Below are 17,349 nucleotides of genomic sequence, written 5' to 3'. Positions count from 1 at the left end.
ATACCTATTTCCTCAAATGACTATTTTAACCTTACTTGCTTAATAAGTACCTATGACCTAGAGTGACTTTTTCGCATTTTGCTCACACCGTTACTGGTAGGGTTCGTTTGGGTGCAATTCTCACTCAACTGAACTGCTGATCTGTCCAAACTCTAAACCCACCTCGATTTTATAAATAGTGTATTGGTATGTTTGGCTCATAAATAGTGTATTGGTACTACTGCCTCCCTCGATTTTGATTCAAATCAAATCACAATCACTTAGAATTTGTACATAATTGGTTAGAATCAATCGAAATCGTATGAATTGAAATTAGAATGAAGAAACAAACGTTTTTTTTATTTTTATAATTGGGTAATTTTCATTGGTTTTGTTGACTCAATGATGAAAAATTAATAAGAAATGAATAACAAAATGCATTATGACCAATTTCAAATATTGGTTTTGGGAATGGATTTAAGTTGGAACGGGATTTGGTCAATTTTTCTTATTCCAGTTCAAATTTTGAAAATATATCTCCAGTTCAGGACAATTCATCCAGTTACACTAAAAACCTTTATGGGAAATAATAGTTTCATGTTGGTTTCGTAAGAGAGCTTGAGATTTAAAAAAATATATTTCTTGTCTACTATTTAAGAAAAGCTACCACATGATGCTTTATACAACTCTTACATTGGTGGATAGCACTATAATGGGAGAGGAAAGAAGCCAAATCTGAGTAAATTGTTTTTTTTTTATCATTTGTGTACACCACAAATGTATTGTATAACAACTTGTATTATACTAGCACTAATACTATCTAATTAAATTATTTTCATATTTCCTATCTGTATGCGATATATGACTAAAGTCATTACCACACCTACACATCCATGAACCCATACACTCTACTATCTCCTAATGATTTTTTTTCCATCAGAATACTGAGGGTACCTAAGAAATCCTTCTGATGTGTTTGTGGTACCTAAAACAAATTCCCAACAGTTTGCCTCAATGCCTTCATTTAATGGGAAAACAAAAAATAACAAGAGTATTGGCTTCGAAATATGGACAACCCAGTGGGTTTTGTAACAATCTTTTAAAAATAAATTTAAGATTCACTAACTGCAAAAGCCTAACGATGCAGTATGAGAGCAACTATTCTAACAATGAACATGCATAGATATTAGAACATACATTGATATCTCTTTAAGCTTTTGTTTGTCTTTGTAGGTAATAAACACCAATGTGAGGATAAAGTAAAACTTATCTCATGACAAGTAATTCTTCAAACAATGTCACTTAGGAGAGTCGGTCTTTGAATAACGATCACGAACATCAATGGTAGGAACAATAAACAAAGGCTGAAACATGCCAATATGTCACTCTCCTTAAGATTATGTTTGTTCACTATGGTTGTAAATCAAGTAAATTTGTAAACTACTTCTAAGTTACAACAACCTTTACAAACCTACCCAAGAGTTCTTGCACCTAAATAGTAGTCTACCCAATAGCACATAGCAATGAAGGCTCTATCTTTGACATGCAAGACAGGTTGACCTAATTCCATTCTATAGCTTTGGGATCTTTGTAACCTGAAAGCTATGTGTTCCGCTTGCTTTTAAATAAATAGATAGTAGACAAGGTAGTACTCAACGTTCAATGAAAATTCACAAAACGTTTGAAAGTTATTCAACATTCTATGTGAAAATACAAGAGAAGATAAAGCTTTTGAGAATATTCGAGCAAAATAAAATAAAATACCAATGGTTTGAGACAAAGTCATTATCTAACATAAGAGGGCACACCTTCTCAAAACATTTGCTCAAGATAATCTCAAAAGACACACGTTTTGAAACAAACATTTGAAGAAGGAAAAAAACAAAATTCAGAGAAAACAGTACCAACCATTTAAATTTGGTTATTATTGTTGAACACCAAATTTTAAAATTTATGTTTTGACAATTGAGAATGAAACATTGAGACTACAGTCTTCAAACCAATTTCGATATGTTACAGGAATATAAACTTTAATATCTAACACCATTTTTTTCACATATCATTAATATTTAATATCAATTTCAACAAACAAACAGAAACTCTAATACAAAATTCAATAAACAAATTAAAGCTCTGATACCAAAATAAACAAACAAATGAAAGTTCTGATACCAAATTTAACAAATAAATGGAATCTCTAATAACAAACTCAATAAACAAACAAACGGAAGCTCTGACACCAAATTCAAAAAACAAATATCTTGATTAAAAATACTTGAAGTTTCAGAATAGAATAATTATTATATATATTAAACACATAAAATGCTTACATAACAGAGAACACAGAAAAATATAACTTTTAGCAGTTGTTTGTTTAGGATCCATCTGTTTAGGAGATAAAAAGGGATGGGAAATGATATATTGTGGGTCCCACCTGTAATATGGTGAAGAAAAAGAACAAAGAAAATAAAATGAAAATAACCAATGAGAAATCATTTATTACCCTGTAATTCATATATTTTTTTATAATAAAGGTAGGACTTTGTTGAAAAATGGAATGGAATAAACCCATTGCCACATCACACGACAAAGTCCTTTAATATCTGCATGTTGTCTCCTTACTTTCCCACCCCATACAAACTAATAAATGAACTTTTTGAAATATTATAGAAAACATATCCATTAATAGAGACATGGGTCCATGAAAGCAGGACCTTAAGTGTCAATTAAATTTAAAATCCATCTCTAATAAGCCTAGACAATGACAATAATTTAACTACAATAATATAGTATGGTCACCCCTTTGAAAGTCATTTATTATATGATGGACTTGAAAAATTAATGGATGAACAATTTAACTGAAATTTAGTATTTAATTAGTTATAATTACAAGTATCAAGAACTGAAACTTGCAGGCAAAATTATATTCATGAAATTATATTATGTTATTGGTCTTCATCGGATTGACGCCCATTACAACGATAAGACATATTAAATCTCCTTTGTGGATTTGATCATACAAAAGTTATCAACCCAATAAATTAAGTGATAAGAGAGGACCCAAAGAAATTTGATTGGAAGGTTCCCAATAAATTTCATTCATTATTTTTTTTTAAAATAGTTTTGCATAAATTTTTTTGCTACAAAAGATGAAGAGATTGGTGATATGAGCTTATGATAGACTCAAAAACTGTCCTAAACTCACTACCTTCCTAAAGACTATTACCTGAACTCTTAGAATAAGGTGTAACAATACCTAACAGTCTTAAATCTATTTCAGGGTCGCAACCAACTAAGAAAGAAGAATATGAAAGATTATCAAACTAGGTAAGGGCATAATTAAAATCTGTAGCTTGGTGATGAAAGGAATGATAAGTACAATCATTTGGAATGTCATGCCAACTGAACTTTTCATGTAATAACGGAGTGATATTAGTCTTTATCGCAGTAAAAGTCGTAATCAATAAACCAGACTGCCCCTCCAAATAATTCTCCATAAAAAACTATCAATCAGTGAAGCGGGAACAGTGCTTAGCAGTCGAATAGTATTTTTAGGATTTTGGGGTGGTTTTATAGTGGAAGGAAGTGTCTCGTCAAGATTTGGTTCGTAGGTACCACCCCTTCCACCATCGGTCCTTTTTTTTGGGGGGGATTATGAAATTCTAATAGAAAATCAATTTTTAAAATTTATGTTTTGACCATTGAGAACAAAACTTAAGACCACAGTCTTCAAAACAATTTCAATATGTTACAGGAATATATACAAACTTTAATATCTAACACCATTTTTTTTTACATAACATTGATATTTAATTTCAGCAAACAAACAGAAACTCTAATATAAAATTCAATAAACAAACAAAAGTTCTGATATCAAAATAAACAAATAAATGAAAGTTCTGATACCAAATTTAACAAACAAACGGAAACTCTAATAACAAACTCAATAAACAAACAAATGGAAGCTCTGACACCAAATTCAAAAAACAAATATCTTGATAAAAAAAAAACTTGAGGTTTCAAAATGGAATAAATATTACATGTATTAAACACATAAAATGCTTACATAACAGAGAAAAGAGAAAAAAATAACTTTGTATGCTAAAGCTCATATGAAGGGCATTTTTGTTAAGAGATTTGTTTAATGATGGGTTTTCTCATTTATTGTTTTATTGAGACTCAAGAGAGTGGTTGACTGTGAGAAACGAAGAGAAGAAAAAAGGGGAGGTGAACAGTTTTTGTTTTTTGTTTGTTTTTTTGGTTTTTGAGGCTTTGCGCAGTCAACTTCAAGTGCATGTTCTGATGGTCATTCGTGGCCCATTTGAGCTGATTTTTGGTTAGACGATTTGCAAGATATAGTTATTCATTCTGAACAATGTGATTGTTGGTTGGAATCATCTAACTCAATCTGATAATTATGTTTTTGTTGCCCTTGTTTTGGTGGGATCTCTTCCAGTTTCTTTCATTCCTCTTTTTGGAGTTCATCTTGTCGATGATATATGCCAAGGAAATATTATTCTTGATGTTTGGAATGGTTGTATGCCTTTAATCTTTATTAGATAAGACTCTTGTGTATTCTCATTATTTGGAGAAAGTGAATTTTGGCGGACTATAATCCCGTGATTTTTACTCCTCTCATTGATAAGGCTTTTCACGTTAAAATCTGATGGTGTTCACATGTATGTGTTTGTGATGCATTAAGTAACTAATTTGAGAGCTTGATTATTACCACCATTGTGTTCGACATATATTGTTCCATCTTTCTCTATTTGTTTGCTTCCTATTAGGTTCATTCAATAAGGGAAAAATTGTTTGTGTTTGTTGACCGGGTACACATTGGTCTTCTATTTTTCTCATTAATTGATAGTATCTAATTTATTTAATTGGTAGTGTTACTAACAACATTGGGAATCTTGTCTCAGAACTGTTGCATCCTATTTATTATTCGATATCAAAATTAGATCCTAATACCCCCAATACCATATCATTTATTAATGGGATGGTTTGATACTAGGTTTTAGCAGGACCGTTTATAGTTTCAAATTGACACCCTTAGCCATGTGTGTCCAGCCTACCAATCAAACGATCCATATTTATACTAGGATTGCCATCACAATATCAGTGTGGATCGGTATTGTGCTAGATGTGGATCAGTTGAAACAATCACACATATTTTGTTGGGTTGTTCTTTCACCCGTGAGGCCTGATTTGGTTGTTCTTTGGGGCTCTTCATTCCTTCAGGAGAAGATTCTTCTTTGTGTGATTGGATCATGAGTTGGAGCAATATCTCATGGGATAAGGCCACTCTACATGTGGGAAATTTTTTGTGCTCTTTTATATGTTGGTTTTTGTGGAAAGCATGAAATGACAATGTTTTTGGTCGTTAGGTTTGATCTCCATTATAGGTTATTCAAACATCTTTTCATGCTTTCCAAGAGTTTCATGATTCCCCGAGTCCTATTGCTTTGCAACCTTCTATGGTGAGCCATATTTCATCTTTGGTTTCTAAATGATCCTCTCTCCAACCAGGGGTGACTCAAGTTTTTTATGATGCTAGTTTGCTTCCAAACTCATCTACAAGTAATGGTGGAATTATTTGCATGGGCTATTTTGGTAGACCGATACATGCTGTCTCGGTTCCTATGATTTTCAAGGATATTGCTACTGGGGAGGTTATGGCTATCCGATCTTCTTGTTGGAGTGTATTTCGGAAGGCTTCGACAGGATTCTTATTGCATCCGATAATAAGGATGTTGTCAATTATATACAAGGACTATATTTGTCTCCTCTTAGCATTCGTGGCATCTTGGAGGATATTGTGCATCTTTTTACCTATTTTGATACATGCAGTTTCACTTATGTTAAAAGGAAAAATAACCGTTGTGCTGACTTCCTGGCAAGAAGGGTGCTATTGGTGATATATACGATGGTGTGACCCATTTTCGATCCATGGTTTGTTGATCTTTGTAACCCTCAGCCACGAGTTTTCACATTTTTCATAATAAAATTATTTTTGACAAAAAAAAATCATAATTCGTCAATTATAGAAGAAAATAAGGTTAAAATGGTCATTTGGATGGTCAATGATCAAACAATATACAAAGTACCCGACATTGACCCTGGTAAAGGAGGGGAAGACGCCAATTACCAAACGCGCCTTCTGTTTATTCATTTTTCCCACCTATAATCCCGGAAGGTTTGGCGTAAAACATTCTAGAGAGTGTGGAGAAAACGAGCAATTAAAAAGTGAAGGGAAAAGGTTAAGGGGGGAAAAATAGGGAAGAGAGAGAGAGAGTCTCGCATTACGGGGAGGAAAGGAGGGACTCGAAAACTATAAACGAAAGTGCGAATCCTGACGACCCACCCACCGTTTAAGTCGACTGTACATTCTGCAACCTAGATCTTCTTTTTCTTTTAGTTTTAACTTCCCTCCCAGAGATTTAGATGATAAGAAGATGAACGCCCCTAAGTTCTAAATATTCGATTCTCTTCCAGCGTAGTTGGAGCAATTTGTCATGGCTAACAGAGTTTACCAATTCTGGAAAGGGAACAATGTAAGTATTTGTTTTTATATGTTGTTTGTTGATTTTTGTTATTTTGTATATGTGATGCAGGTGATCAGTGGTGTGTTTTGTTCGATTTAGCTGAATTGAATTGGGTTACCCTTGATTTGGTTTTTTGCTTATGTTTACCTTAGCTTCTTGTGTTCTGAACGAGGGTATCATTTTTGTTTGTTTTAGACATGGGAGAGGTTGGAAGATATTTTTCGACTCCGTACTTTTATGTGGAACGTAATGTGTAATTGTATGGTTTTACGGAGGTGAAATGACACGAAGCAGGTAGAGATACTGTCAAGCTTGTTGAATTCCTTCTATCATAAATGATTATCAAGCACAATAGAACAATGGAGCTTTGTCCAAAGTAGTTGCCAGGTGTCATTGCATCAGAAAACTGATTTTTTATTTTGGAGCTGGGGTGTTAAGGTCTGTTGATAGTATCCACATTCCAAAACCATAGGCTGTTTAGCTACATATTTGAGAAGCAGAGTTATCAATGAACTGATAGTGGTCAATAAGACTAATCTGGTTGGTGGGTGTAAGTACATTGCCATTCTCTAGTGGTTTTTCTACGTAAGGGGACTAGAATGCGAAATTTCTTGCCTGCTGAATAGGACCTGGTCTTTTAACATTAGGATAAGTTGGGTAATACTTAGTGGCCGCAGGGAGATGGATTGGATTATCTGTTTACTGCTTATATAATGGATAAATGGAGCTATAAGATTTTGTATAGCGTTTTATAGTGTGTAGAATTTTAATAATTCCTTCAGCATTAAAGGTCCAGTTGCTTAAGAGGAATTAGCATGGTACAACTCTGCCTGGTGAGAAAAATTAGATGTAAAGCAGCATATGATGAGAGAACCAAGCTATGAGAGTGAGTGGTACTGTGTTGTGCACTTGTGCCATTTGGCCCTATCCTTTCCCAGATGACCAATTCTTGGTGGCTTGGCTCAGCCAAGTCTTTATGGCATATTTAATTTCATTATTGCTTGTTGGCTGCTGGTTGATTTTTGTTTAATAATGTAAGTTGCTATGATATCAGTTGTGTACTCCCTCGGTTGATCGAGTGGTTAAAGCATTAGAAACCCCCTTTGTTTCTCAATATTAGTTGGGTGTTTAATATACTTATCTCACACCCAACCAGATATAGCATTTGTAGTAAGTGTAGTCAGCCAATATATGCATGATCCTTATTCTTCTCATCTAGATGCTGCACATAGGATCTTGAGATATTTGAAGTTTTCTCCTGGAAAGGGTATTCTCTTCTCTCCTCATAATCATCTTCGGGTTGAAGCCTTTACTGATGTTGACTGGGCAGGGTGCCTAGATGATAGAAGATCCACAACAGGTTATTACACCTTTGTTGGTGGAAACTTGGTTACTTGGAGAAGCAAGAAGCAAACAATTGTTGCTCAATCCAGTGGTGAAGCAGAATTTCGAGCTATGGCCCATGGAATTTGTGAACTCCTCTCGCTCCAAGGACTTCTCCGAGACTTAAATGTTGTTGTTGATCTTCCTATGCGTCTCTATTGTGATAGTAAATCAACAATAAGTATTGCTCACAATCCAGTTCATCATGATCGGACCAAACATGTTGAAATTGATCCATTTTATCAAGGAAAAGCTCGAGCAAGGACTTATTTGTGTTTTTTTTTAATTCAGTTTAGTAAGCAGTTAGCTGATATCCTCACTAAGGGTATTAGCAGTAAGAGTTTTTGTTTTATAGTTGGTAAGTTGTGCATGTTTGATATTTATGCATCAACTTGAGGGGGAGTATTGTAATATTTGGGTTCAAGGGTAATTTTTTCCTAAGGGTATTATTGCCATTGTACCTATTCTAGAATGTTCTTCCATCTATTATAAATAAAGAGGGGCTGTGATCAATTAGTCACAAGCCATTATTCACATTCTCCACATCCACAATTCTAGGGTTTTGTGACAACCATGCTGTACCATACTCTCCTTTACCTGCAGCTTGGCGGTGATTGATACTTTGGAGCTATCAAGTGCAGTCTACAGGGATTCACAATTAGTCTCAGTTTTAGAAGCGTGGGACAAACTCCTACAGTGGGTGAAGCTTGGTTTGGTCAAGTTCAAATTAGGTTTAATGGATGGTGTGGATTGGGGATGAGAAGTTGAGGATTTTATGATGAAATCGGTGGAAAATTAGGACTGAATATGATTCTGTTATGGCAGGCTGAAAATATGAGGTACTGGGAGAATTCAATCCCATGGCTAGGTTTATTATGGGGGATGAAAGTAGAATGGTTAGGTTGCTCTGAGCAGTTTGTGTGTGATGTATGGAGGGTAAGCTGCAAGGAAGAGAAGGGGGTGGGGATGAAGGTGGGATAGAGGTTCCTTCGACATCTGAGGCATTGTTTGAGTTGTTAATGTGACAACACTAGAACTTGATATCAGTACATGGACATAAAGGAATAGAGAAGAGAAGATGAAAGTTCAGAAGAGTGAGTGAGGAGAACTGCCCACAGTTTGAGAGTAGAGCAGAATTCTCCAAACCATGGGTGGGGGGAACTACTTATTTTAACATAAAAAAGAGAAAACAATAAAGGACAGGGTCCACACTAAAGCCTATAACTTAAGTGTACACTTGAGGGTAGAAATATAAAAGAACATTACAAATGTGCCCCTACGAAACTAACACAACTTAACACTCCCCCTCAAGCTGGAGCATAGATATCACCCATGCCCATCTTGGAACACCCTTGGAGAGAGAGACATTATGAAACTAGGCTTGTAAACAGGTTTCCAAGTTAATTATCAGAACTGACAAACGAAGTGGAAATCAATTTCTTCACCACTGCATCCTGAACAAAATGACAGTCCACTTCAATATATTTGGTCCTCTCATGAAAGACGGGATTACTAGCAATATAGATTGTTGCTTGATTATCACAGAATGTGTCCATAGGTTTACTGATCAGCAATCTCTTGTTTGCAGCCCATACATGGTGAAGTTGGACACATCATTGAAAGGGTACCCCAGGCCATTCTACTTGTTGATTTTGCCATTGGTTATTGCTCACATTTTCTGGATTACAATTTGGGCTACATCCATAATATGACCTTACTTCATAGATGCATTGCCTCTTTCCTACGTCCTTATTTTCTGGATTACAAGGCTTCTAGCCTTTTCAACCAAAAATAAAAAAGGGCTTCTACCCTCCTTGTCACTCATGTGATTTGGTTGGCTTGTTTATAACCATAATATTGAAGAGGTAGTATGTTTGTAACTTGGTGCTTCTGCTTCACAAGCAATTAATATATCTCTACATCATTTTTATATGTGTGCAATAAAATCAACCTAGTTGCATTCAATGAGCCACCACTTGGAGTGTCCAAAACCCTGAGTTGTTAGATGGTTAGGATCCCCCAGGTGAGATAGCTAAGGTAAGCAAACAGCTGGGGTCCAGGAGGATCACAGGCACTCGAATAACTTACAAACAAGATGGTTGGCTTCCCAATCTTTTATTGTGGGACTATATCTGCCCTGAGAGATCGGTCATTAATGGGTGATTCAATAGAGGAAGAAAGAATGTGTGAATTTCGAACTTTGTCTATTGGAGTAAAAAAATCTTCCTTTGATGAACTTTTGTTTGTATGTCCTTGTACATTGTTTGTTTCTCATTTTGATTCTTGGCTGCTTAACCTTCTTGTACCAGATAGATACTCAGTTGAAGGTATCCCTCTTTATGATTCTGAGGAGGATGAACCCACTTCCAAGCTTCTGAAGAGTGAGCACTCAAAATATGAGTCTAATACCAACTGAAAACAAGAATATTCTGTTGCAATGAACAATGGGTTAGCGTCTGAAGGTCATCTACAGTCAACTGTATCTGTTATTGAGCCACTTGATTCATGTCCAATCGAGGGTGCAGTGGATGAGGCAAAGTTGGAAGTAGGCAAAGAGAAAAATTTGTATTTGCAGAATACTCACCAGACTTTTGCCCAAAAAAATGCAATGATATCCCAGATCCGAAGTAACACTGCCTGCTGGAATTATCACATCTAACCCAGCCTGGTCTCCAAAAGGAGGTCACAGCCCTACCCTAATGGAAAATTAAAAAATCTTGCTAAAGGAAGCACGAGAGGAGGTCTTAAATTATGAGGTATGAATACGAACTGCTTACTCTGTTTAGTTAGTAGTTATGACCCTTTACTGAATGACCAAAATCACAAGGAGACCTTTGAGGGCTAGCCTAAAACCAGCAAAATCCTTATGTTTCATTCTGACGTCGTTTTATTTTCTGCCTCCTTTTCTTTTTCTCTGTTTAAGATCACCTAGGAGCAACTCACAAACACTAGTGAAGGATTGAAAACTTCTCTTCCCAACCAACACACACACACAAAAAAAGTTTTTGCCCATCCATCGCTTTAATTCTTATACTTGTGTCTTTTAAAATATCTCTGATTTTCATCTTGCCTTTTTTTGGTTTCATGGCTTCAATGTCATATTGAGTGAAATGGGTTTATTCTAGTATCAGATTTTTTTTTTGTTTGTGTGGGGGGGGGGGGGACCTTTATCTGCTCCATTTCCCCAAGTTGCTCTAATAGAGGGGAGCGGAAATGACCACCCTACCCCTGCCCGGGTGGGGTCCACCCCCCTCTATTAGAGGAACTTGGGGAAATGGACCTGCCCAGGAAATGGAGCAGATAAAAATACCGGGGGGGGGGGGGGGAGTTGGTGTTTTCATTCTGTTTGGTAAAGGTGGAGGGCCTCCTTGCTTCAAGTTTCAGTTTATTTGGGGTGCATCATCTTTGGTTTTATATTTCCAATGTATCTACTCGTGGTAGATTTCATTTTTGTATTTGTTGTCTTACTCTTGCATCCTTTTCTCAAATATCCACCCTCTTTTCTTGTGAAATGACATGTTTTGGTTTACAAAGCTTATTTGGGATCACAGCTACCCTAATGCCAACAAGATGGAAGCTATGATCTAACAAACCATAGGAAACAAATATTTAATCCTTATAAGGAATTTTAATGGAAATCTACTATACGATGTAAGAAATTCCTGGTCTGGTAGGCTGTTGAATAGTTCATTGAGTCTCTGAAGGGAGGTGCAACTGGACTTGGGCTGGTTTGGGCAGTTGATGAATTTTGAGTGGTGCAGAGCCTGAGACACAGCCTGTTCTAGTCTGTATTTGGGTTTGAATGCGTAATGGGCCAGCCTGAGTTGCTCCTCTCCCACTTAGTGCACTTCAAGCCCCAAGTAACAACCCTGCCATAAGAATACTGAATAGGAAAAGATACTAGGTTTTTATGTGGGTGATTATTGGTACACTGTTAAAATGATTCTGTGATAATCTTTAATATCAAATGCATATGATACGTAGTTTTAACTGTACTGATATGCTGGAAATGAAGAAACAGGCCACTACCCAACTTGATTCCTTGTACAATGAAATCAGACCCACCATTGAAGAACATGTGAAGGACAGCCAAGATAGCTTGGTTCCCAGTGTCGCAGAGTAATGGATTGAAACCAGCTGCTTCAAACTGAAAGCAGATTTGACCTCAATTCTTCCATCATCAGACATGTCACTTGTACTCCTCGAAGGTCTATGGAGGTTGGTCAAATTACTGAAGTAGATTATGATGAAGGGATGAAATATTTGACAAATGAGTTTAGTTAGAAGGGGCATCAATGGTGATGGTATAGTTGAGCTTTAAAGCATTTGGTATTCCAGATAAAACCATAACTTGGTCCCTCTTCAGTTCAACCGATCCAATTCCTAAAGCAATGACTTGGATCTCAATTTCTTAATTCATCCAGTATTTGAAGCTGCTTGGATGCATTCGGAGTTTGAGCCCTCCTTACTGGTCATACTTTTGTAGAAGTTGCTTTTCTACAGCCCCCTAATAAAGAATCTGTACATTAAAAATCATTTTGTAGTCTTGAAAAGCAATTCTCAACATTGCAAAAAGACTTGATACACTACATAGAAAAGAAGAATATGTGAAGTATCAATAACCATTGTGGAAAAAGGACTAGCTCTTCCTTGATGTAAAAATTGACATGGTGCATGTAAGAATTCTCCTGCAACAAGCAGGCCAACTTAAAAATTAGTAAGCAGCACATTATAAGTTTAAGAAGGAAGATATTAAGTAAGGAACACTATGTAGAAAGATATACCGTCTGACAAGTGAAGAAGTATTAGGAAATTATCAAGGAATGACCAATGAATAATCGAGCGGTCCCGATGTAAGGTAGTGGCTTGTTGGTCGCCTGATTGCGACTGATAGAATATTATAACCTGAAGATAACCAACTGTTTATAGCTAGATTAGACTGTTAAAGTCTAATTAGCCTGAGTATTGCCTGTTTTAAGGACCCTTTATGGCCAATTTAAGGACCTTTTTATATCTCAATTAGTCAATTAGTCCGTTTACATCCTGATTAGCCCAGTTACCTTGAGTTCAATTATGGATCAGAAACCAACCGACTGACCGAATAGAAATGTGCCCATTCTTTGACCTACAAGGCCTGATCATCTAAACGGTTGAAACATAGTAGGACCTTAAATTGGTGAGACGGATAATGAAACCAACCGACCCGACCCGACCGATTGACATCCCTTCCAAGTACCAAGTTAAGCATACATGAGATGCATACCAATGCACAAGGGGTATAAGGTTGAATTTTATTAGGAAATTTGACTAAGTAGTTTACCCAAGTTGTATAGTGTGTTCTCTAATGATTGGGATTGTCATATCTTTTTACTATTTTTTGTGTGTGGACCGTATCAAAGGAAACTTATCTTAAAAAGGTCATGAAGTGGCATTTTAGGTAAGCCAACAGTTTAAGTGTCTTGGGAGTTTGTGAACTTTTTCTTCAACACAAGGTCAGATTTTAGGCAAGAGTGGTTCTATCATCTATGATAGATGATTAAGGACCCGTATGCCCATAACCTGGTCAATTTTTTCCTTGAAACAAGTTTAGCAAGTACTTCAAAAGTGATTAACAATAATTTTTACATCTTTAAGTGAGCAATGGTTTTTATTTTCCTAAATGTCACAGGGCATTTATTATGCCAGGCCAGATAATATGTTCATTTTCACCATTGGATAGAGAAGACATGGATTAGATTAGTTACATGATAAAATTCAGGTTCTAATTCAATCAAATGCTCCCTTTTATATTTGAACATATCTTGTAAATGGCTAAGGGTGTCTATTGGAATCGCATCGGATGGGAATCAATCAAAATCATAATCGTTTTGTATTTGCGATTTTATTGGTTTCGATTCAGTTTTTGCTATTTCACATTCAGTTTACATGTGGGTCGTAAACTTGTAATGTTGGTTCACGTTCAGTTTCACCTATGTACCCATTAATTCGAGAACATGAATAGGTAAATTTAACACAGAACCAGCACTTGCTTGAATATATGAGTACTAATTCTAACATCATAAAAGCCACTTTTAAAATATCGTCCCTCAGAAATATAGAACCAACACTTGCTTGAATATAAGGTAGTATAAATAGTTGAATTTATTTGATCCAATTTTACTGGTTTCTATTTGGTTTAGAATCATAGATTTTCTAGTCAAATTCAAAATTGAACCAGAAAAAAAATCTATAAAATCAGAATCAAACTCATTTCTTTGCGGTCTGCCCATTTCAATCGTAAATGGTCGATCAAGGTTCTATTTTGACACCGTTTGGGATATGCTAGCACCCTAAGTTGGAATTGTTATCATCTGCGGTTTCTTGATCGGTGTGATTTTCTAATACCTCTCACAAGAGGGGGGGTGGGACCCACCCGAGGCACCTGACTGAACACTCTACCCTGGTGGGGTCCACCCTCCTCTTGTGAGAGGCATTAGGGAACCACACCGGTCAAGGAACCGCATACGATAAAAATTCCCCTAAGTTGTCCATTGTCTAGGTTGGACAAATTTTGTTTGAAAGCAAGTGGTCGTATATTTTTTTCCTCACTATGACCCTAACTTCTAGTGTCCAATCGTTTTCTACCCTTCTTTTAGTGGGACGGCTCAGATTCACTGAGCACAAGGTTTTAGAAATCAGATTGGTTTCAGTCGATCCAGATCGAAATTAATCGAGACCGATCCCAATTCTCCCTGATCTGATTTGAGCTGATATTGTTGGAAAAACTTTAAATGGGACTGATGATCAAGATCAGATAGGACCGTAGCCCCTCATCCCCATCTGACGGCTGTGTACGTGATCGTGCACCATGTACAACTGAAATCTTTTCTTTTTCTTTGACTGTTCGTAGTAACAGTCAAAGAAATAATTCATCTTGATGTGTCCATCTAAAGAATCATTAACTCCTCCTTGACTTTTGAAATTGATTTCTAGACCAGTTCTTTCATCAAATAATAAACTTGTTTTTTTTTTTTTATGGAATCAAATAATAAACTTTCAGAGTTTATATTAACAACCATATACAAAAAGAAAAAGCCATTGGATCAGAATCTATTCCTTTCCAATCCAACGATTTTAATTTCTGAAGTAGTCCATTTTGACACAAACATCTTTTAGAAAACCATTGACTCTATCCCAAGTCAATTCCACTCAATGACTTCACTGCAATTCCACTAAAAGCCCTATACCGCCTTCCTCGAAGCACTGTTAATGGCGGCTCCCTTTCTTCCTTCCTTCCTTCTTTCTTCTTCACACACGGTCCAGTCAAATCTCTGACAACGTTTGCTCAATTTTTCTTCAACGTCTCTCACAAGTAAACCCTGAAAATCCAACTAAATCTCCCTAATTTCTTACTTTTCCTCTTCAATTTCTCAACTCCCCCGACCCCCAACCCTGAATCTCACTCATGGAGCCGACTGTTCAGGCCTTACTTGCAGCCTCTGCTAGCTTCTTCATTGTAACCCTAATTTTTGCCTTAATTTGTTTCCTTTGCAGATTAACCACAAAGCCAAATACCCAAACTCGAAGCCGAACCATACCAGAACCCCGTAACGTTTCTTCTTCCATAAACATCGATGAGAGCGCAACGTTCGATCCTTCTCTTCAAATCTCCATGACTGATCTCGTCGTCGCCACTCGTAACTTCGCCACCGACGGAATCATAGGCGACGGCAGCTTCGGTCTCGTCTACAAGGCTTGCCTCTCCGACGGAGCCACCGTCGCCGTCAAGAAGCTCAGCGAAGATGCCTTTCAAGGACTCCGTGAATTCCATGCCGAGATGGAAACCCTAGGTAAGATCCGTCATCCCAACCTCGTTAAGATCCTTGGCTACTGCGTTTCCGGCACTGACCGGATCTTAATATACGAGTTCATCGAGAGGGGAAGCCTTGACCAATGGCTTCAAGACACGTCACCTGTTGTGGGTGACGTGTCATGGCCGTTACCTTGGGAAACGAGGACTAAGATCATTAAGGGTGTAGCTCTGGGCCTTTCATTCCTACACGGTTTAGAAACCCCAATTATCCATAGAGATATCAAGGCAAGTAATGTGTTATTGGACTTAGAATTTGAGGCCCACATAGCCGATTTTGGATTGGCTAGGAGGGTCAAGGCATTACATTCCCACGTGTCGACCCAAGTGGCCGGAACGATGGGGTACATGCCGCCGGAGTATAAGGCCGGTGTCACTTTGGCGACACTCAAGGCGGATGTGTACAGCTTTGGTATTCTAATGCTAGAGGTTGCGACGGGGCGGCGGCCGAATTGGCCGGTGAAGATGGACAATGGGAGGGAAGTAGGGCTAATTGAGTGGGCGGTGACGATGGTTGCGGAAGACCGGCAAATCGACATGATCGATAAGAGTCTGTCTACAGATGGGTTGAAGGAGGATGAGATTAGGGAGTTCCTAAGGATTGCATGTTTGTGTACTAGTGAGATGTCAAGGGAGAGGCCTTCCATGGAGGAGGTGGTGACAATGTTGGAGTCACTTTGTGGCCAGTGTGAAGAGCACAAAGACAAGGAGGAGGTCCAAGACCATTCTATTAATTAATATTGATTCAACAACAATTGCAGAAAATGGCAATTGATGGCTTGGCTTTGAATAGAGTTGATTGGAGGGAAAAGATCTAAGCTGAATTGAATTGTATCTGTATATATAATAATTTAAGTAGTTGGTTTCATTGTATTGTTTTGAATGTGAAAGTTAGTGAAGTCCATCTGCTAAAGCAAGTCAGGGCAAGCCTAGGGCACACTTAAACATTCACAAATCTTTTTAATCTATGCTTTAGAGAAGGGAAGTCTACCACTTTCAAATTTCAATTCAATCTACTATGTTTCCATTTATTTAAGTAGAAGACTCAAATTTTAATATGTGATTGAAAAATTTTAAGTGATTTTTCATTAAATGTTGTGATTTTTTTTTATAATCCAAAACATTTTTATGAGAAAAATAAGGAATAAAGGTGGGAAGAAAGTTAAAGTTGAATTATTGTAGTGTGTTATGTTGCAATGAACAACAACTATATGTGAGGAAAAACAAAATATGAAAGAAACAGGTTGTCCAGCATGTGGCTTACATCAAAATAGGATTTTGTTTGGTGGAAAATTAGGAAAGGGTAGTAGTATATGAGACAAAGATATTAGGTAGCGGATAAAAGACTTTAGGAGGAGTGTCAAATGATTCGTGTTGTGTCTGGCTGAAACATGGTTTTAGGTATCGGTTTGGTATTGGTCAGATTCTGAATTGGTAGGGATGAGGGTAAAAATGTACAAAAAAAGGTTTGGTATCGATATTTCTTTAGGGGGAAAAAATTCTTTGCATGGGATACAGGCCACATGCATAGTGGATGACGGAATGACCGCTATACCCCCATGTATGATGGAAATTCCACCGCCCATTGTGCTG

The 17,349-nt window shown here is 37.0% G+C and overlaps 1 protein-coding gene across 1 annotated transcript; it reads left to right on the top strand.

Moving 5' to 3' along the window:
* The first annotated feature begins 15,077 nt into the window (after nucleotides 1-15,077).
* Nucleotides 15,078-16,560, top strand: LOC122666604 (leucine-rich repeat receptor protein kinase EMS1). The gene has a single exon (XM_043862624.1). It carries the CDS (start codon nucleotides 15,352-15,354, stop codon nucleotides 16,492-16,494), a length of 1,143 nt encoding a protein of 380 aa, XP_043718559.1. The 5' UTR covers nucleotides 15,078-15,351; the 3' UTR covers nucleotides 16,495-16,560.
* Nucleotides 16,561-17,349: the final 789 nt, after the last annotated feature.

Source organism: Telopea speciosissima, chromosome 7 (genome assembly GCF_018873765.1).
Source record: "Telopea speciosissima isolate NSW1024214 ecotype Mountain lineage chromosome 7, Tspe_v1, whole genome shotgun sequence".
NCBI classification, from domain to species: Eukaryota; Viridiplantae; Streptophyta; class Magnoliopsida; order Proteales; family Proteaceae; genus Telopea; species Telopea speciosissima.
The sequence above is the reverse complement of the archived record's forward strand: the minus strand, read 5'-3'. Positions and strand labels throughout refer to the sequence as shown.